Source organism: Atractosteus spatula, chromosome 5 (genome assembly GCF_055471065.1).
Source record: "Atractosteus spatula isolate fAtrSpa1 chromosome 5, fAtrSpa1.hap1, whole genome shotgun sequence".
Taxonomy (NCBI): domain Eukaryota; kingdom Metazoa; phylum Chordata; class Actinopteri; order Semionotiformes; family Lepisosteidae; genus Atractosteus; species Atractosteus spatula.
In genome coordinates, this window is record NC_142710.1 from 19,704,561 (window position 1) to 19,729,196 (window position 24,636).

The window sequence follows — 24,636 nt, forward strand, 5'->3', positions numbered from 1 at the left end:
GCTTTCTTAAGAAAGGTTACAAGTGAGACGAGGCCATTCAGCTCATTTCTTTGTTGATTAGTTCATTGATCCAAGGATCTCATCCAGCCGTTTCTTGAAAGAAGCCAGGGTGTTGAATTCAGTAACATCTTTTTTTTTCTTTCAAGATATACTTAACACATCACTCCACAGCCAAAACATTCGTTTTAAAACTCAAAGAATAATCTACCAGATTAGTCTTATAAACAGGCTGTACTGTAACTTTAAAAATGGAAAATACTATAGATTTAGCCAAATAAATTAAAATGCAGTTGTGGAAATCTCATCTGTTGTGAACCGTAAGCTCTTCTATTAAGTGTCAAGCAATGCGTACCTGTGGAAATCCTCTGCCAAATTAACGGAAACTCAGTCAAAGAGGAATCCATTGATGAACAGCAGGCACGCAGTCATTTAGGAGTAAGTGAAATATGACGTTATTTCTCACATTAAAGCAACAGACATCAGACTATCTGTAAAGCAGAATGCATCCAAGAAAAGCATGGAAAGGAAATGGTACATTAATAACCTTTGATGTCCTAAGTAACTTGTTGCATTAGATTCAGTTTTTCATGCTTTTATCCATAAATGGGAAACTACTTTACATATGAATCGAACGTCCTGGAATAATATCATTAATAGGGTGATGTACTCTAAAAATTGCCTTTTATGAAACTATAATGAAGTATAAGTGGCAAGAAGTAGTCTCTTTCAGGACATTGCAGATATCAGTATGTGGTAAATAGGTTGTGCATTGAATAAAGGGAAGCATTTTAGTATTTAAAGGCATGAGCAGGGAAAAGGTCTGTTTTGTAGCAGTCAAAAATAAATAGTAATGGTCACAACAGAGTGTGCAGAAGCTCAAGGTAAAACCTGGCTGGTGTTCGTCTTATGTGTCTCTCTTCGCAAAGCAATTGTTTTTCAAATGTGTTGACATGTACAAGGATAAGGAACTGGGAACAGGTTCTGGTACACTAAATGCCCCATACCTTTTTGGATGGAGTGTCACTGATGTGAACATTTAATCTCTTGCTTCACTGTGCTCCCTTGTGACTGCTGGATTCTGCTTCTCTCGTACTTTGCAACACTATCGAATTGAAGCTTCCAGCAGCAGCTGTGACCTTTGAGGATGTGGAGAATCCAAAGCTGTCAGAGACCGGGGAGTAATTCCAGTGTTAGTCCAAGTATAAGACTACGTGGCTGCGCTCCGAGTGTTAGAGTGTGCTTAAGTCCCATCAAATGGACCTGAATTCATTATGGATTGCACAGAATGTGATACAGACACGTCTGACTGGGATGATTCCTCCTCAGCATGTACTGAAGACAATTCTGAGGCTGAAAATGAAAACTATACAGAGTAATGCTTGTAAATCAAACTTTTTTTGTGGTCCTGGAAGATAAAAAAATTAAGTCAGGCACTCAGCCACCTGCATCACAGAATAAATGAAGTTTATGCGATAGCATAAATTTCAGTTTTGATTCAGTATGTTGAAATAGCTATTTTGCTGAGTTGGAATTTTTAAAAGCAGCACTTCTTGAAATTTTTAAACAGAAGTTTAAATCTGCAACTTAAAAGAATATGTTCTAGTCAAAGCATGTTGGTGGTTCATTCTGTATGTAGTATTAATATCAGTGCTGTTTTATTCACTGTGTTCTGTTTTGCTTTTGTATTGTAAGTTTTGTTTAAATGATTCTCACATGATTTGTCAACAAAGTTTATTATGCTTTCATATCTTTCCGTGCTTTCGTATCTTTCTCTAAGATAGTTATTCTTTATTTATAAATAATGTGAATGTATGAATAATATTTAAGAGTTATTTTTTCTTTCTGAAACAAGAAAAGAAACCAGTGTTGCTTACGAGTAGAGTCTGGCAGTGTCATTGTGGTAAATTAATGTCTTTCATCAAAAAATGTTATCATCATCAGAATAAAGACAGAGCGTTTTGTACTCAAGGCAAAAGGGTAACAAACATCCGACATCTCTTGTCTTAATGGTCTGAGGTTTTTTTTTATGAAAACATTCCAATGTCGAAATCACTCAAAGAATTCCAATAAAATAACAGGTTTGTAAATTTCTGAAAACATTGATGAAATTTTCTCCTGTGGTTAAACAGATGGGATTTTAAACCAGTTTTCCCCAATGGAAGAACAAGCTGCTTCTTCTCAACCGTCTAGACAAGTCCTTAACTCTATTTTATGGATGCATTTGTTTGGATTTTGTTTTCTCCTGGTAGACCCAGCAACGACAGAAAAGATACAGTAGGTGCACCAGTGAAAAGATGAAAACACCACTCAGTGGACTGTGGCACTGATGCATTTTTTGTCTTTTTCACAGAGAAGATATAAGGACAGCCAATGTCATTGCTGCTGAAGCTGTGACCTGTTTGGTTATAGACAGAGAGTAAGTAATCCTAAATACATTTTATATGTCTGTAGATGTGTGTTAATTTTACCTTTTTCGTTTTGCTTTGTTTTGATTGTGCAATTGTGAACAATAATCTGTTAATTGGTCAAATCATGCTTTGACAATCCTTCATCTTGAATGCTTTCCCTGTGTTTGCTGAAAGTTCAGTTTCAATGTGTGGGGTCTCAGTTGACTGACAATTGTACAATTATGGCTGAATCACACATTTCTCAGTTGGAGGTGTTTTGTTTTAAAATCTTTTGGTTGTTATTGTTGCCTTGTATTCCAAGACATGAATTTAGCCTTAAAAGGTCATTATCAAATTTTCTTTTCCTCCATTTCACACTAAGGAGCCTCAAACCCATATGGTTTTAATAGAAAAAAAAAACGGTAAAGTAAGTAACGACACAACTCCATTAAAAGTGGCTTCCACATACTGGCATTGATGATTTTGAGCCTCGTGGGATAGCATGAAGAGGTTCAACAGAAGAGCTCTGTCAGCCTGAAGGCAGCAGAGGAACAAGTATATGTTGTACAAGAAAGAACAAAGTGTTTTCAAGACCTGAAGTAGGCTCTACAGCGTGTAATTAACACTACACTTGTTTCACGGTGTAGCATGCTTCCCTTGTGAATCAGCTGCACACTGTTGAAATGTGTGGCTAAATGTGTGGTTGACACAGTGCCATCTACCACAGAGCTCCATGGCCATAAGACTGGGCTACAAAGGGAGTTTCTGTGCAGACAAATACTGAAAGGACCTGATGCCAATGCAGGAAATCAACCACTAATTTCATTACCAAGCCTGGATGAAAGGTTTACAGCTCAGCTCATTAAGATTTACTTATTTTGGCCGCTGATCACTGTTCGGATGCTAGACCGGCAGATAATTATCAGGTTCATGTAGATTTCCTGGTACTGCTATGCCACTGGAACATGATTCAGGAGTGCTGAACAGTAATACAGATGGATTGGGAGCTGTGGAGACACGTCAACAAAACATGCTCCATATCAGACAATGAAGGTTAGTTTATTGCTTAGTGTTTTTAGTTGAGGACAAAAGATATCAAACTTTCATCACCAGGCAGGGAAGATTTTTTTTTTAAAACACAGGTTTTCTGAGGGGCCAGGTTTATTTGTAGCCCGCTGTATTTAAGGTTTAAAGATTGAGACAAAGCTCTCAGTTCCCATCACCCTATCCATATCAGCTTCTATAAATAAGAAGGCATCGCCCATCTCCAAGGCTGAGACTTGGTTCCAATTTGGGAAGGTTACATGTTGGAAACATCAGAAAACCTCACTGTCACAATTGTGTATTCAAAGTCACCTGATCTTTTGAATATGTTCATTTGGGGAAGAGCTATAATTTCGAGGTATTCCTAACCTTCTGGCCTGAACGATGAAAGCTCTAACCACAATACACAAAACAACTTTTTAATCTGCAAAGGACCAAGTAATAGGTTTATTCCATGCTGAAAAGAGAAGAAAGAAAACACAAAGTTTCGGCTGCGGAGCCTTCTTCAGGTGTGACACACTTCTTCCTCACAAACCTATCACTTGTTCCTTTGCGGCCTACGCATGCTGATGCACCTACCCACCTGAACTTTTTCATCTTTATATTTAATTCAATTGAGAACAAATCATAATGTCAACGATCACTGGGGGAATACACATTCCTTCAGCTGGGTATTTACTAGAGAAATATGAATGAAATACTTTGTTTAATCGTACAACAGCAGCATGCAATCTAGGATTTGAACCTATGACCCTCCAGTCCAGAGTCCTAACCATAATTCCATGCTGCTGGCCTGACAAATAACCACTAATATCTGCTCTTTTTCTTGGACTCAGCTTATCATGTACTTAATCTTAACAGAAAACAGTAATACTGTGGAAAATTTCCAATCAACAAACTGAAATTTTATTTTCAAGCTGAAATCGTCACAGTGAAGTAGCATTTGGTTTACTTGTATTAATGATGCTAAGAACTGAATGTTAAAGGTCTAGATTATGCAGCTTTATGTTCTATATTATACAACAGGTTTCCATTAAATTGCTTTCACACAATATTTGTTCAGGTTTTCTTTTTTAATATTGTCATAAATATCTTGCAAGCCATCAGTATGTTTGTTACACAGTGTATAATATTTTGTGCAATATATTGGTATATTTGATCCGAAGGTGTATTATTTATAATAAGTATAAATAAATATTAAGTAATTTTTGATTAAACCATAAATTATGTTCTGCCCACTTATGATACATGAGAATGCAATGCGGTTTACCTCATCTCTTAAGCTGCATTTGCACATTTTGTATTTACTAAGCAAGGGATATTTGCATTTTTTTAAAATAACAAGTGATGGGGAGTGACAGTTTTTTACTAAATAACCATTTTTGTGAAGCCTTAAAAATATAATTGAAAGGGTGGAATTTATTTATTCAAAAGAATTTATTGGTGGTGAACAATAAATACAGTTCCACATTCAAATTTTATTCAGCAAAGAAATGTTAAAATACTATCCATCAGCATATTCCAGAGAGCTCAAGGATGATGATGGTATCATAGCAGCCTCAGGGAAAATTTGAATTCGTTTTGGAAAATGGGGCTCTCTAAAGGACTTGTGTGATGGAACATTTAAATGAGCACATTGACCTGCCCTTATTGAACCATGTTATGGTAATCATACCCCTCTTAGCCTCTGATGTACTTTGCTTTGGTATGCAACAGATGGCAGAGAATTGCACGATAACATATAATAAATGCACAGCCAAGCTCTCAAAAATGAAGAAGCTTCCATGAAAGAGTAAAATAGATATATTTTGTTGTATCGTGCCATAAAATATCGCATCTGTGTATCACAAAGGGAAATTTTCATAGACTTCAGTTTCCAGTGCCTTCTCAGCTGATCGTTTTCATCCATACTGTTTTTGAGGAAGAGGCACGGCAATTACTCTCCTCAAAAAAGGAATTTGTTTTTAACAGACTGAAAGTACTCAGAAGTATTTTGCGTTTTAGGAGAAAAGAAAAGAAATTAACTGTAGCTCCTTAGTGAAAACCTGAGAGTGAGTAAATAACGTTTTGCCAGCAGTGCATAATATCAAGCTCTCCTCTGCTATCTTGGTCCAATCGTTTGTGAAATTGTTCTTAATCTAAAGAAAAACGGAAAGCAAACATGGTAAGAATTGAAATTCATGGACATTCAAGAATATCTTTGTAGAGGTTTTATAATTTAATATTGGGTCTTATGCAGTTAAAAATCTTATGAAATATTAAATTACAGAAAGCATTAGCCATCAAACAACATCTGTGAGAGGTTCCCTTATAAGCTATAATATTAAAGTTTAATGCACAATACTAATGACAACTGTCTTAAGATGCATATTGATTGATGAAAATGAGCTGAATGAAATTTAGTCTTGGACTGAGTTTTGTTGTAGAAGACACTTACATGTTCCTCTGATGGGGCTGTGCCCAGTGTCAACCATAATGGAAACCTAATCTCCAAAGAGCCTGTGTTAAGTTGGCCTTTTTCTTGACAATTTTTAAGTTTTTCACCTGGCCTGAAGTGCCCCTGTGTTATTGTGATTTACATCTTACAATACTGAGCTAATTTAAGTTAATCCTCTGAGGTCCAGAGAGCTTTGATGTTGATTTCCTGCTTTGTGGGTGTTTGATGTCTCTTATTAGAGACTTACCTATTGTCTTGGACATTTATGTACTAATGCAAAATATGTGCATAAATAGAATGCAGGAAGCTTAAGATTTGCCATGATTTCTTTTCTCCAACTGTTAAAATCGAAAAATATTTTTTCTTAGAAGGTTTGTACTCTTTTTTACATTTCATTATTTGTAAAAAGATTGTTTTCATGCTGGAAATTCTATTGGCTGTCTAGTTTCCTAACTGTAAAACATGTGTGATAATACAGCGATCTTCTACAAATACTATATCATAAAAATGTTAGCTGGAAAGAAGAGAAATGATGGCACATTATAAACTTTTGAATATTGCTGAAATAACGTGGATCAGGCAATCAATTTCAAATTTATACTGTAAGCTAAAGCAATATAACCACAAATGCACCAAAAACCTCCAATCGTCAGACACAACTGTTTGCTTTTTTATATACTCATTTTACATCCCTTACGCAAGAACACTTAAATGCCAATTTTGCTTCCCTAGTGCTACCACTTGAGCTCCTAATTCAAACATCCGCCCTTTCAGTCCTTCAACAAGCAATTGATCACATATATTAATAGGTAAACAGGTTACATACAGTCTACGGTTAACACTGTGTGCTTCTGGCAAATTGTTATTATCTGGTCTCTGTTGTAATAATTATTTTTTGGCATTTATGTTTTAAAAACTCTTTTTCAGCTCATTTAAACACTTGATCGGGGGGCTAGAGGATGTGTCAAACAAAGCTTATGAAGATGCTGAAGCCAAGGCAAAGTAAGTCACTGTTATTATCCATGTATTCCCTGTTATTGTGTCTGTCTGCCTATACTGCAGCACACTGGGCTCTCACATGTCTTGCATCTAGAAGGCTCAGAAACACTAAGAAGAAGCATGTTACTTGGAGTGTGTGGTTTCGAAATAGTGCTCAATCTGGATAGATGCCTAAGAAACTCAAAAATGAACCTGTCCCAGTGGAAGTGAATCATCTCATCAGTGGCTGTAATTTAAATACTGGACTACAAAGTACATAGCTCTTGGTACATAGCTCTGCCAACCAAAGACATCTGTGTCGATGAGAAAATAAACTGTGGTAAATGTAGAAATGAGTGCAAAGCTGTGAGTAAATTGAGACAGAAGGCTGGTTGGGGTTGTTCACTGACTTTGAAGTCAGTCTGTCAAAGTCTCATTGTGACAAGCCCCCTAGGAAATCAGTGGCCCTCAGTATCTGCCTCATCTGGCATTATAATACTTTATACTCTCTCGATTCAAATGCAGCTGGAAGCCCTTCGTGGTTTTACGGCTTCAAAAAGTACATTTTAATGTTAGCAAAAAGGAGATTATGCTCTACAGATGGAAAGTTTTATGACCGGACAGGCATTAGGCTATCCACTGTGGACTGCTGCAAAGAATGGGAAGTCTTTTGAAAAGATAAAAATCAATCACAGGTGAACAGCATTTACACTGAACTGTGTTCCTATTGGGGAACAACTGCAAATAGACTTTATTTAAAAAAATAAGTGCACATGCATTTATGAAGTCTCAGTATTTCTTTATAGTGATAATATTTCTTCATATCAAGATATCTTAAAAGTATGTGTTTTTGTTAATGTACACAGTTGCGCAAGATGTTTCCTACAAGTTCTGATCCTCAGGCAGTATTTTAAAACCCGGCGCACCCCATTAAACCCTCTGGGGCCAGGCTACTGGTGCGGACCTCAGAGCGAAGTCCAGATTCCTCAGAAGGCAAAATAGCTATCTTCATTTGTGTTCTGCTGTTTTGGTTGATCTACTCAGCTTTGGAGAACTGTAATGATGCTGCCTTTGGAATATGAGTGTTGGGATATGCAAAATGCCCATCAAGTGCAGGCTGGCATCAGTCAGTGCTTTCCTCACTACAGAAACAAGAAATATTTAAAATCTAAGTAGCTAACTTTCAAAAGGATTCAATTTTAAACATTTTGAACATTGTACTATGACATGGACTGTGCAGAATTACTTCCATAACCTGCTAAGCAAAAAAATGAGCACATTGAGCCAAATTTCCTGTATCCTCTCTTATTCTAGTAAGTCAGATGAAAAGCCAAAAAGTGATATTTTACATTTATTTACAAAAATGTCTTAACTATTTTTCCAAACATGAATAAACATATTCAAATTAGAATTACTCCCAGTTGTGTGCAGTACTGTATATACATATGTCCCTATGAATTAATCTGGTAGTTATTAACAGCATTGGTTAATGAGGTAGATGTAAAGTGAATATTTGAATTTACAGAATACAACAGAATTTCCTAACGCACAGAGACATGTTTACTTGCATGCTGTCCTTCAGAAGAAAAACAACACTTTTTTCTTTCAGTCAAATTAGAATCTGAGAGAGGTATAATTAAAATAGTTTTAATGGGTGCTGCAGCTTAATCTTTTAAAGTTCAGGAGTTTTATGAATTAGTTTGCAAATCACCATTGGCTTGCATTACATTTTAATTACTATTGCTCTTTTCCCTGACCTGTGCTGTAATTACCTCTGATGACTTTACTAAAGAAACAAATGAGCAATCAAATTTAACAAGGCAATTTGTAGTTATGAAGCAGTATGTGTCACTTGCAACCTATTTGCGTGCATTAAAAAAGCAGTCCTATTAAATAGGATTTAAAATTGAAGTAGTGGATAATGTTTCAATATGGAGGGTGTGCAAAAGTCATTTCACTTGTTACTTTTTCAATAAAAATGTTTTTCTGTGAAAAGTGAATAATAAAAGTGAAACCATAGTAATGACTTGATTAAAACAGACAAACTTAATTTTTCTTATAACTTGTTAATGTTTCAAGAATGGATATGCAAGTGTGTTTTAATCCTTCATGAAAATGGGACACTTAAAAAAGATACTTTACAGAATATCCAATAGAAGTGCAGTATATCTTTTTGACTTCCATTAACCTTGTTGTTTCTACAAGGTATACACGTCTTGTATACTGAACATGAAACGAAACATTCTATGTATGCAGGTGGGGTTTTAGAAGAATATACCAATTTTGGATATTGAATAAATGTTTTAAAGTTTAATTGATCATTCATTGTCTCTGATACACTTGAGTGCCTCTGATGGCACTATGGCATAAAGCATTAAACCATCTTATTAGTGAGAAAGTTAATTGGGCATAGGTGATGAGGTGATTTAGCCTAGATAAATCAGGATAGAAGTAATGCAGAAATACCTGATATTATTCCTGCTTTTTTATTTGTCATTTCCTCCTGTATAAATGTTGGTTTACTATAAAAAATATTTTTCCTGTTATTTAAACATACAAGTAAATATCTATTTCCGTTACTTAGTCATAAAGGCATTTAAGTATTTATTAGGCTATGCTTTTGTAATTTAAAAGCATGAAAATAGTTTAAAATCTGTAGTTAGTCTCTCAGACAGCAACTCAAATCATAAAGATGGAATCAAATCAGCTACAGTGATGAGGAGAGAACTGATCAAACAGACATAATGTTCCAACATTATGCCATCTTTTACTGTCCCGTTTGTTTATTTCTTTTATTACAATGTATAAATATTGAATATAAATTTACTTATTAATAGTATTAGTATCTATAGGATGTTTTGTGAGTGCAGTTCTTTTGAGTACTGTTTTGTGTACATAATAAAGTGAAGTCTTAGGTTTTAGCTATATTAATTTGTTGTTAATGCCAAGTGTGTTTAAAATATTTTAGGAAGCAGGGTCCAGCAACACAAGCAAGGCTAACAGTCACGATACTTGAGTTCTGGTGATTCCTCTGAGATTTTAAGTCCCTATTTATAATAAATGTCCAGATGGCTTCCATCAGTGCACAGTTACCAAGTCACTGGGGTCCACTTCAACTAAAAGAATCAGACGCTGGACATTTAAAACTGTGTTTTGCGCCACTAAAAAGTCAGTGAGGTTCCCACATGTGTTCTGAATTCAAAAACTGAAAAAACATGTCTGTGCACATATACTGTATAAACTCAAAGCAGAATAAAAAGTTAAATTCAGCTAAACCAAGGAAAATAGGATACTAAAGAAAGGCTGGTCAGGTGGCACAGTGGTTAGCATTGCTAACCAATTCCGGGGTTCAATTCCGGACCTGGGGTGCTATCTGTGTGGAGTTTGTATGTTTTGTATTTCCCACAGCCCAAAGACATTGTGGAGAATAACTGGCTTCTGGGAAAACTGATCTTGGTGTGAGTGTCGGTTAGCAGCGGGTGCAAGATGGGATACGCCCTGGACAGTACACGATAGACTGGTGTCCTGTCAGTGGTGTATCCTGCTTTGTAACCGATGCTAAAAGGGATAGGCTCTGGCTCCCCCACAACCCTGCATTGTATGAAGCAGTTAGAAAATTAATGGATGGAAGGCTGCTGCCATCTGTCTTTGACTGGCTGAGTATTCTGATTCACAGCCCATTATGGGAGACATAGGCTGCTGTCCAGTAAGCCGGTCCAGACTGTGCAGTTAAGTTTACAGGCTTCAGTTGGGGTGTCAAAAGGTAGCTATCCATAAACAGAGAAAGGACAAGCACACGAGGCTTACAGTAGTATAGATTTGAGCAGTTTTAAATTCCTTTGTGATTTTTTCTATAAAAAACGTTTATTTATTCCTTTCTGTTGACACTCTTTATTGTGAAATCCTAGGGTGAAATACTCCCATTCAGACACTCCTCTGTAAATAATCTTTGTCAGTCAGACCAAATTGATTGCGTCTCTCAATGGAAGAGCTTGAAAGCTTTCTATTGAGCAATTACTCCATTAAAGAAGCTCTTACACTAAAAAGTACTTCCTTTTGTTCCAGCTAGTAGACGTGATGCCACAGACCAAAATCAATCATTTTGCTGAAAGGTGAAGATAGCAAATGAAATCCTCCATATTTATTTGATGTGTATATTTATTTGATATAAATAAGTCTTAATGCAACTTTGGCATTGATGTCTTAAGTTTTACGCAGTGTATTATTTGAAAGCTTTAGCACTATAATTAACAGTGCCATATGAATAGATACTGGGTACTTCATCTTCAAAAGCTGTACAAGTTTGCCCCCTGGTGGCAGACAATTAGATCCTCGTCTGTTAATTTTTTAAGATTTGAAGTTACCCCATTTTTACTTTAGGCTGTTAGAAATTACATTATACCTCAAATAAAAAATAGAAATCAGCCTAAAAAACAATGCAAATAACTATTTATAACCAGTTCATGTAAAATGTGCAATTCATATTAAAAGCCAAGTAGAGGTTACATTGTCTTTTTCTCATTTTTTATTAAGTTGTTAATTTTGTATTTTTATATTTGTTAATTTTATAATTTTATGTGAAGACAGTCGCTATGTGAATGAAACTTTTACACCTTTTCACTTTAGAATTTTAGGTACTTCCAGGCTGTAGTCTGAACATATATCAAATAATAAATTGACTTTTTTCCCTGTTTTCAGTGGTATGGAGTGTACGTTTATTTTCATTTGAATGTATTTTTTCCCATTCAGAATGCTGGTACCATTTACAGCATTTAGTTAAATTATTTTTTCAAGATACTGCTATTTGAGCCTATTTTTATCAAAACACAATGATTACAATTGAGCAGAGGTTTGTGGTCCATCTATCAAATGTGAAGGTTAACAAAAGTATGATTTTCTATCACCATAATACCCCAGAGCAGCAAAATTAAATTTCAAGCACTGATATGATTCAGCAGATTATCTGCTTAAAGAAATGTAAGGATACATAATAAATCCATGTTCTTAGAAGTCCTGATGCAAACATAGGTCTTTGTATCTATGATTACTATGTTATTGTGGTTATCACCACTGCAATAGTATACTATTAAGGGCAATATGTAGAAAAGCAAGGTATATTTTCATTTTGACAGTGATTTGCTCAGTATATATTAACTGTGGAAAGAAAGGGATTCTGGTGAGACTTGAATAAGAATCAACCCATGTTCCATGAGAACAGCTCTGCTTATGAAACAGACTGTGTCTGTTTGAGAGGCAATGCTAATGTGAAATAATGAAATTGGAATGACAGGGAAACCAGTAGTGGGTGCGTGTGTCAGCAGCATGCCCCGGCCAGACAGCTCTGTATTGTAAAAGGAAGAGTAAATTATATCCAATCTCTTTGCTGAGCATAAATATGTAAATTTGACAAGTCACGATTAAGGCTCGCAGTTTCTGCTCCTTTCTTGTAAAGTGCAATTCAGCTTTTCACACAGCTGTTGTTGCCATGACAAACACCCACTGATGAAAACAATCTAGTCTTTTGCGTCCCATCAAGTGTTTACAGGCTTGTGTGAGCAGACATTGTATTTGAGCTATTTAATTAGCGGCAGACTACTCTGTACTTGCATGGACCTGAGACTGAAGTGTGATGCTGAAATAATTAAATTAGTAATCTGCAATTTCAGCCATCAAAATGCATGATGGCCATGATCAGACTTTTTAAATAAAAATGTAATAATGCTGCTCTTCAGAAAGTTTAACAAATGTTGTTTCAGCAAATTATTTAAAGTTTTCAGGTCTTAATAAAACATTAATAATAAGTACAAGACGTTACCTCCCAACACACAATTTAATTAGTTAAATTTTGTTTGTGTAATAAGACATTTTACTTTAAACCATCAAAACTTTACAGTTCATTCAACTGTCACTGATTTGCTGTAACAGTGAAATCTATTATAAGACAAACATTTGGCAAAGAAACAAGGCTAGTTTACTGTTTTATCTAGGAGATGGTTTTCCCAGTTTTATTTTTACTATTCATTGTCATAAGTGCTATCCATCTGATTTTAGAAAAAATAATTTGACTTTTCTTTCCTTGTTTGACATGACTTCATTACATATTTCGATTTCTGTTTTCAGCTCTCAGATATATGCGTACTAAATCACTCATAACTTATGACTGTTTCACTTTTTTTCTTGTTATTTTTATTTATATAAAATTTGGTGTATTTACATGTGACAGTATATTTTGTAAGTCACCTGGGTTAAGATATCTGACAATAATCATTATCATCACAGAATGCTGCATGAGGAGTAGTTCCTGGTCTAGCTATGCAATTGGAACAATTGTTTTTGATGCAGTTGAGGTAACTGCTCCTAGAGGGAGCTGTAACACTTAGACTGAAGGAATACTATAATGAATACTAAACTATGGAAGGGGTTTAAAAATGTACATGAAAAGTTGAACCTGAGAATGAAATGAATGTTCAGATTTGTTGAATCTCTCAGTTAGTGTAGTTACTAATAATGTTCCAGTCTCTGATGTCATGAAATTATGTTATGTTTTGATTATATTTGCCAACCCATATAATAATGGTTAATAATTTTTTACACTTATACTGGGGCATTAGGACCCACACAGACTGCAGGGCGAGCACCCCCTACTGGCCCCACTAACACTGCTTCCAGCAGCAACATTAGCTTTTCCAGGAGGTCTCTCATCCAGGTACTGACCAGGCTCACACCTTAGCTTGGCTTCAGTGGGCTGCCAGTTGTGAGTTGCAGGGTGATATGGCTGTTGGCATGGTGGCATGATGTTCACATAAACCAATGCTTAGATGATAAGAGATGTCCTGGAAAAGAATAACTCAATCTTGTGAAGAAGGTATACTGTAGGAGAACTATAGTATAGAACTACATAAAATTGGAGAACAGGTCAAATTTAACACTTGGCAGAAAACCTGATAAGTGGAGCTCTTTATAAAAAATGAACTGACAAGCATACTGCACATCATACAGTGTGCTTTAATAAGATACCTTGAATTGTTAAGTATTTAGAATTGCTTGAAATCAGAACTGATATTAAGTTTTTTCAGCCTTTAGTCAGTATAGAACACTTATTTTGCCCAGGAATATATCCATTTGTTCTACTCTGGATTTATTCCAGAGCAATAATATAGTTTTGTAATGTGGTGTCCAAAATTGTACAACACATTCTGAATGTGGTTTCTCTAGCACATTATATAATTTCAATATGACATCCCTTGATTTAAATGCCACATTTTTATATATATATCCTAATATTTTTCTAATTTATTGCTTCCTCTCTTTGTCTGGAGTAAGAAAATGATGTCTATCTTTAAACTTTAAGTCTTTCTCATAAGTAGCCTCCTTAAGCATCTTATATTTGTTTATCCTGATTTCCCTTTTAAAGGCATAGATACGAGTCTGCAAAAATACCCCATAGAATATAAAGTTCCCATACTGTAACTATAAATATCAATGTTTAATTTATTTATATGTTTTCCAAAATAATATGAGTCTAAAGGAGGACAAATTACCTTTCTTTACAACTTTTTCCAAAGGTCACTTGGTTGACAACATCCTTTAATTTCTCTTTTCAGGTATTTTCTTTACAGCTGACTCAAGTTCTCATTCAGACCCCCAACACAATACCTGGTAGATTCCATTCTAGCACCCCCCTGCCTGGCTGTCAGTACACTAAGATAAGATCTAAGATCAGATAAGAGATAAGATCACTTTAATGGCCATATACAATTTCTTGTATTAGGAATTTGTCTTTTCGCATACCCCAACTTGCTCTCCATGAGACACACAGAGAGAAGCTTGGAGTCAGAGCGCAGGGTCAGGCATTTATACGGCACCCCTGGAGCAGTTGGGGTTAAGGGCCTTGCTCAGGGGCCAAACGGAGTAGGATTCCTCTGCCGGCTATGGGATACAAACCGGCAACCTTCCAGCCACAGGTGCAGAACCTTAGCCACAGAGCCACAGCACCCCCCTCTGTAGCTCTTATAGCAGCGCAACGCAATTCCCTTTAGAAGCAATTGCTGAAAGACTAGACACAGTGAGGCAAAGGAATAGAGATGTGATCTATTTTTTGAATTTAACCCATTTTCGTATTGTTCACTTCAGTTATTAGCAACATTCCTCTGGCATGAGTAAGTGTGAACTCAGTGGAGAGAAAATCTATTGGTAATATCCCCTAGTAGGCCGTGTATTAAGGGCTGTTTCAAGTTTCCAAACACAAGTGTGTTTTCTGAGAAACAGAAACTATATCTGCCAACACCGTTGGCTTGCCATGTCACCATGCCTATAATCTGAAGTACTGTCTTTATTACATTATTTGTTGGCCAACACATTCACTTGCAAAGGACAACACCATTGATATAACCTTGTGTGCTGTTTGGCAGTGTCCTCAGTGAAGCATGTGAACTAAAGAATGATTTAAAAAAAATATTTGCTTTTCTGGAAATAAACCAACCAATACCAAAAGTAAAAGGAAACTTCACAATCTAAAATTACAACTCCTTTTGACATAGTAGAAAGATTTATTTTCACAAAATGCAAAATAAAGTGACAAAATTATCTAAGATATATGGTACACAAACCTAAAGAATTTGATCTTAAGCATCTGAAAATTATGCTAAAATACTGACTCTTGAAGATTTATTTCCATGGGAAATGGAATAAGGTCTACTTGTTGTGAATAAATTTGGCATACAGAGAATTGAAACTAAAGAAAAGAAAATGTGACAGGGAGAATGTTAGCTTGCACCCATGACTGTAAATAGCAAGTTCTCAGGACTGAGATCAGGGTATCTCAAGTCACAGGGAAATAATTACATTGACTAATGCTTCATGGGTGAACATAAGATGGACAGATTCTTATTTAGCTTTTCCAGCATGGTCAGTGAATTAAGCAAAGCAAGATTCAGTTCTTGTTGCTTTTGTCATACCTTTATATTGCACTGAAAGGAATATTGTTTAATGAGTTCATTGCTTGCTTACTGCTTTTCCTTTAACAGGACTTTTGGGTGGCGTTTAGACTATATTATAATTGTTTAATAGCACTAAGATGCGTTTAGTTGACACACATGCTTGACACCTTCTGTATGTAATTGTTAAACCTTATATATAGGAGTTTAAAAGGAGGTGATTTGAAAATAGCTAACAATATATCATATGTCATTTGTGGCATCAATAATAAATACAAGCAACATTTGCTTAATTGCATCCAGGTTTCTAATTGCAATCATATCACAGAAAAACAACACAACATAATAAACAATAGTTCAGCTGCAGCACAGGATTTAATTAATGATATTGCTTCAGCTACTTAAGCCAAAATGTGTTATTAAAGAAAATATCCGTATGTTTAAATGATATATATTTTTACATTATTTTAATACTGTACATTTAGAATTGTTGTGGACTGTCACAAATGTTGTCTTCACAGTGGAAAATTATAGATAAAATTATGTAAACAATTATTATATATTGTTTTTTAAAAATTACGTAAATCTTACAATTAAGATAAGAGACCTCCAGTGTATAACATACATTGTTCTTTATAGCAGTCACTTAATGTATTTAATGCAGCCCTTAAGTTAAACCTGTTGCTTAAACCAGTGTTATGAGTTTGGTTGCATTATGGTTTCTTCTGTTTAGTACAGAAGTACAAATGTAATTAAAATTGTCAACAATTACAAATATCTTAGGACTATTGTTGATTACAAACTAACCTTTGAGGAAAACACAGATGCCAAATGTTAGAAGAGCCAACAGAGACTGTTCTTCCAAAGAAATCTCCACTATTGTAATGTGTATACTACAACAATGACTTAATTTATACAGTTTTCATTCAATGTGCCCTTCAGAACATTCAGTGCGGTAGCCTGGTTAGGTAACCTTAATACACACAATAAAAACAGACTGAGCAGGATAGTGAAGGTATCCAGCAAAATTATTGCTTTCAAACAACTACAGCTTTCAGACATCTAAGTCAAACAAATAGTGTGGAAAGCCAGTGCAATCGCTGACTGTCATGACTACCCCTTGCACAGTGAATTTGACCTCTTTCCATCTGGGCGTTGATTTAAACTGCCTAAATTCAAGAGCAATAGAGCTAAGTCATCTTTTATTCCCATAGCTATTAACTTGCTCAATTTGGACAACTCATTGTATTTTTTACTTTTTATATACTGTATACATTTATTTTCTTTCTCATCATACAAGTATGTTTCTTATTTGTTAATGGGTTGATGTTGTGTTGGATGTTTTGTGTAGTGTTTTTACCTGCCTCCAAAGGAAATTTCCCATCTGGGATAAAAGTAAAGTAAGTAATGTGTAGGATGTAGGAAAAATCCAAGAGAAAGCCTGTGGGTATTGTGGGAATTATTATTTTTAAAGCTGCATCCAGTCACATAATAAAACATTGTTTCAGTGCACCAATGAGATTACCTAGTTTTGAAAGTCGTGGTTTTGGGATCAGTGTCATTGCTTACATTGGTATGAGTATTTACTCTGTCAGTAGCATGCATGTTACACTGGATAAGATAAATGACCCTGTTTACTCATATCTCACAGCTCTATAAGGCATAAGGTTGAGTACAGGAAGTAATGTGCTGCATCTGCTCAGAGGGGTCAAAGGGTAGGTTTGAAGCTATGGCAACAGTAATCAAATAGACAGTGATACTTCAAAACACTTTAAATATTTGGTCACTTTAAGGAAAGCAATCAAGCTGATGCTGTTGACCATTATATATGCAGTAATTAATAATCTGGGCTGTAGTCTCACTGTAGCATAGGAATGTCAAGTAGTTACAACAGGGCTGCTTGGTACTTAAGTAGTTCAGGTGGGGAGCTGCGTCAGCATGCGTAGGCTGCAAAGGAACAAGTAATAGGTTTATTCCATGCTGAAAAGAGAAGAAAGAAAACACAACGTTTCAGCTGTGGAGTTGGTTTTCTGTGCTTGAATACTTCTGGCCTCAAAAAGGGAATGCCACAGACTGAGTAGCTAGCCCAGTAAATTTCCTATTCATGCAAAATTCTCTCGTCTGAGACATCAAAATGATTATAAGGCAACAGTTGCAGAGGACTTTAAAATCATACACATCTGCATAATATCCAGCAGACAAATTGAACGTAAAGAACAGCTCACAGAATTTTTTGACGGCTGTGCAGCTAGATGTACCGTTCTCTGTCCATACCCTTTCAATAGCCCCTAGCAGGCAAGGCCTTTCTCTCTTTTCAGTCATATGTATTAGGAAGGTGCTGTCCTGGGGGTCTTATTTTGTGTTGGCCAGGCTGATGCAGAACTGATGTGGCATCTCACGTTTTCCAGCGCTGATTAACGGTGCAACGCTCACACTGTGCAATTTCAGACGCGTCTGCAGGCTGTTCCTCTCTTAAGCTTGATCTTGATGCAGCTGACGGAATGCATTCATGCAGCCCCACAGTCATTGAAATAATGGTCAGTTACACTCCTTTCCACCACTACCCACTCCATTCACACAATCAGGCAAACACTCACACACAGGGAAATAAAAACACTCTTTATCTTAACCAAAGCTTAAGTATTTTTACATTGTAAACCTTTATTAAGAATCACGGTGTTGAATATTGATGCAAGTAGCATGCTTTTTGTTTTTCACATATTTGACTAAGTTACACTGGTAATGAGAAAGACCTTTTCACAATGTTAATTCATTACCTGAAAATAGCATTAATTGGTGTTATTAATTAAACACTGCATACATTTGTTTATTTACTGTTAAAACGAAAATGGGATCAGTAGCATGCATTGCATTAAATGAACTTATTCATTTCTCTTAAAACATAATACTGGATAAAAGGTATTTTTAATCTTTTTTGTGTGTACGTGGTAAAATAAGAGACTGTACCTAAGTTAAAGTTATTGAAAAGAATACAATATTGAGCATTCTGGAATGCTGAAATTGATTCGACTGACACTCATATATAGGTAGGAAAAATAAATTCTTTCCAAAGCATGAACCTATAATGAGTTCTGTCAGCGCTGTTCCCATGTATCAGATGATATGCTGCAGAAGGTTGAAGGTGAATTACAAGGCCATTCACATTCTCAGAGCTCTTTTTTCAGCAAGCAGTCTGAAGTCCAAGTGCTCAGCTCTGCTTTCCAAGTTCTAAAAATACCACAAGGTTAAGTGAGTATTTTTAGGGACTGGTGCTTGCTGGGAACCACACTGACTTGTTTTGGCAGACTGTTTCGTGTGTTTGGACTGCATGCCTGTGCCAGTCAGTCTCTTAGTACATTTCTGGGTTGAGCTTGTTTGAGAATGTATTTTTGCAAGATCTACATGTCATAACAGAAACTTTGTAATTAGACAGAGGATATAGCTTAAATCATGTAACAGAAAGAAGTCGGAAGAAGAGACAGGACCTGGTGTGTCCATTTTTCCTGGTGCCGTTTCATGGCTTTGTCACGTTCAGTGCACTGTACCATAGCACACCTCCTGCAACCCATTGGAAAAGGTCTACATGCAGAGTCAGGGGTGCTGAAGACATCTCTTTTCTGTAACTGAAGGACGACTAAACCACACACCCAAGATGTAAAAAGGAAAAAGACCCTTTTACTCTAAATATAGAAAGACTAGAGGACTGTTTTTTTTTAAATCCAGGTTAAAAACCAAAAAAAAACAACTTATAAAACATTTCTGTAAGCATTACATATTTGCAGTATTTCCTTGGATGAAAAGGAAATAGAAATGAGAGAACTACATCCAACCCCCCCGAAGAAGGACAGGGGGCAACTGAGTAGTGTTCACGCACACTACCATCCTGTGGTAGTCCCTATCACTTACTATATCTGCACCTCAAAAAAGTTTCCTTTCTTTCACCTTAAAAAATGCAGATATGAAGCAGAGAATGCCTTCTTCTCCAATCTTAAGTTGGCCGACTTCAACATCATCGATACTCTGGGAGTGGGAGGATTTGGCCGCGTGGAGCTGGTAGGCTTTGAGAAAATCCACTTGACTTCTGTTCTTGTCTCTCTGTCATTCCACTTTGCTTCAGCCTGTGATCAGGTTGAATTAATCATTGATTTAAGAAGGATTTTGACAAAGGTAATATTTATGTAACTTTCGAGAAGCAAATGTGACAACTTCAGCACAGGGAAGTCAAATATTTTGCCTTTCTTGGATCCACAGAAAAGCATCTTCTTATTACAGAAATAGGCCAAATATTCAGTTTTGGTTCATTTTGCGCATGATGATGTTACAGATTAGTAAAATACAAAAGCTATATTTAATATTTACTCTCTAATCTGAAACTATCAATTTTATTTAGGATGTATTTATCTGCATTATCTTTATATGATTACTCATAATGTTTTTTCCCCCCTGTATAAGAAAAAAGCATTGCAACATTAATTTTGTACTTCCTGTTAGGGAAATCCTGATCTCCTATAGATTAAAGTAACAAAGATACCAAAAAGATTAATCATTCCACCTCTTAATATTCCTGTGCCAGTCCAGTTTTGAAAATGCGTTTGGTCTGTCTGTAGACAAACACAATAGGCACTTCAGGCAATTGTGTGATTCTATCAATATTGCTGAAAAAAAACACAATAAAATGAGGGAGTTCCATGGCATTTTTGCCTTTATAGTGTAAGGGAACCCTTTATACTGGAGTGTTTTATATAATATCAAAACAATCTACCACATTTTTCAGTGGTACCAGAAGTATTACATGTCCCTCCACTCTCAACAAATACATAATCATGATAACGTGTCAGATCATGCAATGGGCTGCACGACACACCTTTGATTGTTTGTCAGTACCCTTTGGCACTATATGAAATTGAATGGCCTGACATTCTACTCTCGTAAACTACACTAATAAACTCTAACGTGCACAGCATCTTCTCCAGGAATTTCAGAATCAATTTCTCATGTAAATTCTGCCATTCTGCCAAAGTTTAAAATTTTATCTTTAGGCAACATTAGTTCAGTAGATGTCATTTTCTGTCTTCAATCTGAGATGCTCTTGGTGCATACATGTAAGCATTAAAAAATTACAGTAATAACAACAAAAAGAAACCCAGTCATAAAAACCTTCTGGGTATGCATTCCATCATTAGTCAGTCACTGGCTGGTAAAGATCTATATAAAGATGTGCTACTGTCTGCAGGCTATCTCTTTTAATGGAAAATAAAATGAAATGCCTGATTAACTTTGTGACAGGTACAATCTACCATGTGTACAGGGAAGTAAGATCAAACACCTGTGCTTCCCTCAAATACCAGAGTATTTTCTGTGTACCTATGATGAAAATATATTTCTTTTCCAGACGAATTGATAATATTTTTTTGTGTGTAATATAGCAATTTCTTTAGATTAGAGCATCTTGGTGTCCAATTCAAAGAATAACAAAGAAGTCATATTCAGTTGACAACACATAGGCTTTTTGATCTAATCTATACAGTAGCTAGCAATGTACTCATTGGTACATTTACTGCCTCTGGAAACTAGGTAGACAGCAGTATGTGGTGCAAGACACCACATGGGCAGGGAGTTTGAGGCTGGTGCAGTGTGGAGGAACTGAGACCATCAGTAGGTCAGTAAAGGAAAAGCCCAGCAGTGTGACCTAATGAGGAACCCCCAACTCTTTTTGGCTTGGCTGTCCTGACCTATTTTGAGCACAGCAAAGCAGAAACAAGTGTCCCCTTGCCTGGGGCATCATGTTCACCCTGGTGTGGATTATTGCTCGATAGCAGAGATCGAATGACCTCTGACACTGATTCCGCCTAAGGTACGAAATGTAAAAAACTCAGCTCAGAGCAAAAACATCTTAAGATAGAAGGTACAGATTTGACCACTCCACACTGTAACAGTAATTAGCACCACGTGGTCATTAAAAGTGCAGAACTTATTAAAGAACGAAGGTCACATCCTGCTGCGATAGCAACCTGATGTCATACATTTTGCAAAAAAAAGTTATTTTATGAAAATAACATTGAAAAAAAATGTTTCACAGCAAAACTCTTTTTGCAAAAGTGTAGGTCATGCTTACTCTGAACATCGAGTATTTTGCACAGCTTTCGAGCAGCTAGAGAACCTACATGTAAGATTTATTTTGCAGGTCCAACTGAAAAGTGATGAAGCCAAAACATTTGCAATGAAGATCCTGAAGAAGAGACACATAGTGGACACCAGGCAGCAGGAGCACATTCGCTCAGAGAAGCAGATCATGCAGGAGGCCCACTCTGATTTCATTGTGAGGTATCCACACCTGTCCAGCAGGGTTTCTGTGTCTGGAACCTAGCATGCATGCCCATAGCAGCTTTGCTGTTTCCAAAGTGTGGAATTGCTGTGGGATCTGCAGCAAAATACATTTTAAATGTTACACAACACTTAGTAATGAGTGTACTAAAAGTGAAAAGCTGTACAAGCCAGCTGCTCTCTGAGCTGAAAGTTAGACGGGAACCTGGCAGGAGCAGCTGCAAGGATGCAGTCATCTTTTCCAACGCCAAGGGGATTTCTTGCCAGAGAAAGAGAAAGCGACATCTCCACATCTTCAGTCCCAGACAGTACAGCGAAGAAAAGCAGGGGGCAGGAGTCCAATAAGAAAGTGAAAGTAATCTTCCTTGCAGAGAGGTTTCAGCCATGACATGCTAAATGATAACAAAAATCTCAAAAAGATTATTTAAGATTTCTTAGATGTCTATTTTCAGAAAGGTTTTTTTTAATGGTTCTATATGCCCAATTGCATTCCTATTGCATTCCATACCCCCATCTACTATTTTCTCTCAGTGTGTATTTTTTGTTGTAAAGTGCTTTGAGAAGTCACTTTTAAAGGTGCTATATAAAAATAAAGATTATTATTATTATTATTATTATTTGAAAGAGAATTGTAAGAGTTGTAGGATTCTTTACATACTTAATCACAGAGTTGGTGTCTTTTTTTCTTAGGCTCTATAGGACTTTCAAGGACAGCAAGTACCTGTACATGTTAATGGAGGCTTGCCTTGGAGGGGAGTTATGGACCATTCTCAGGGACAGGTATGGTGACTTTCACTTTAATAGACTTTAATAGAATATTTAAAATAAATAATTTAATGTGTTTCTTTATTAAATACATTTCATTCCCATAAACAATGAAAATGAATAGAAAGAACATGATCAATTTTATTCGTCTTCCTGAATGATCATTTATTGCTTTAAGAATTTCTGCATAGTAACACTTGCAAACAGGAGGAGGCCATTTGGCCCACCTAGATCACTTGGTAGTAAGTAGCTAATTGAGATATAGTATCTTAAACAAAACTGCTTATTGACTTCAAAAACATGGCTGGGTAGCTTTTTCCATAGTTGTAAAAATAATAATGCAGGCAGGACATAGATCCACTAGTTCTTAGTGTTTTTTTAAGCAGGCAGGATATTTTATTACAAGAAAATTACAGTCTTGTCACATGCTTAATTCAGATGACAAAGTTGCTCTGTTACATGTGAGTGTTGAATTTTTTTTTTATTGTAGAGGTTCATTTGAAGATTCAACAACTCGATTTTACACAGCATGTGTTGTTGAAGCTTTCGCTTACCTGCATTCCAAAGGAATTATATACCGGGACCTGAAACCAGAAAACCTCATCCTTGATCACAGAGGTTACGCAAAGCTTGTAAGTGCCAGATTGGAATCGAGAAGTGCCCCTTTCAGTGTTCTAAACACTTCTTGAAGAGCTCACTGTCATGAAATACCTTGAATTGTTTCACTCATACACTGCTCAGAAAAAAGCATGCAAGACTGGCTTTCTGTTGTTGACAAGAAAATATGTTGATTTTGATTGGCAACATTACATTCTGAAGGACTGTGTGTTCTTTTAGGTTGACTTTGGCTTTGCCAAAAAAATAGGATTTGGAAAGAAAACATGGACTTTCTGTGGGACGCCAGAGTATGTAGCACCAGAGATTATCCTGAATAAAGGCCATGACATTTCAGCTGACTACTGGTCTTTAGGGATCCTAATGTATGAACTTCTGACTGGCAGGTAAGACATAAAAGCAAACACTTGTTCTAAGATAGCAAAGGTCACAAGTGACACATCAGTTGCAAGTTTCACAGTCTTGTGTGATTAATGTGAAGCACCCTAAGGCCCTGTTAGTAAAATATAAAATAAAAATGTAACTGCTATTCAGGTGCCTAAAAATGAAAGGCTAGATTTCTTAATTAACTATACAGTATTTTAGATTCACAGGGTTTTTAGATATACAATTTTGATATTTTGTGTTATTTTTTATTATTTAGTCATGTCTCTAACTGTTTAAAAGAAAACAACTGAAAAACAATCATAAGCTGCAAATGCTGGACAGAGCTACAAAATGCTTCAAAGTGTTTGTTGAAAGACAAGAGTGTTTTCACTAACATACCTTAGTCCTGCCAGCAAACTGCTCCTGAGGTTGTAAAAATACAGTTCTGTGGTTAAATATGTCAGGGGCCTGTTGTGAACACAAGCCTCCTGGGGAGGCAGCCTTGTGATGTTAACAGCAGCTGAATTCATCAAATCTGGTTCACTGAACAGTGGTGATGGAGAGGGCTGGAACACACTATTAAATCTGGGGTATACAGTACTTTATATATCAAATAAATTAAATGAAATCATTTATAAAGGTAGGTGCTGGATGTTAATGATGTTAACGTCACTTGTTTTGGTGTACAAAACTACATTCATTACAAGTCCATTTTCACAACATCTTAGAAATTAGTAAACTGTAATTGCCCAAAATTCCTATTATGTATTTATGGTAGCAACAC

The 24,636-nt window shown here is 36.1% G+C and overlaps 1 protein-coding gene across 2 annotated transcripts in view; it reads left to right on the top strand.

The window, feature by feature from the left end:
• prkg1b (protein kinase cGMP-dependent 1b) overlaps window positions 1-24,636 on the top strand; it is a 144,275-nt gene that overhangs the window by 114,368 nt on the left and 5,271 nt on the right. For both annotated transcript variants that reach the window (XM_088917041.1, XM_088917040.1), the window contains exons 8-14: window positions 2,351-2,416; window positions 6,796-6,870; window positions 19,739-19,835; window positions 21,967-22,106; window positions 22,797-22,886; window positions 23,362-23,503; window positions 23,709-23,872. In XM_088917041.1, coding sequence (XP_088773167.1) covers window positions 2,351-2,416; window positions 6,796-6,870; window positions 19,739-19,835; window positions 21,967-22,106; window positions 22,797-22,886; window positions 23,362-23,503; window positions 23,709-23,872 — 774 coding nt within the window. The remainder of the gene's footprint in view (window positions 1-2,350; window positions 2,417-6,795; window positions 6,871-19,738; window positions 19,836-21,966; window positions 22,107-22,796; window positions 22,887-23,361; window positions 23,504-23,708; window positions 23,873-24,636) is intronic.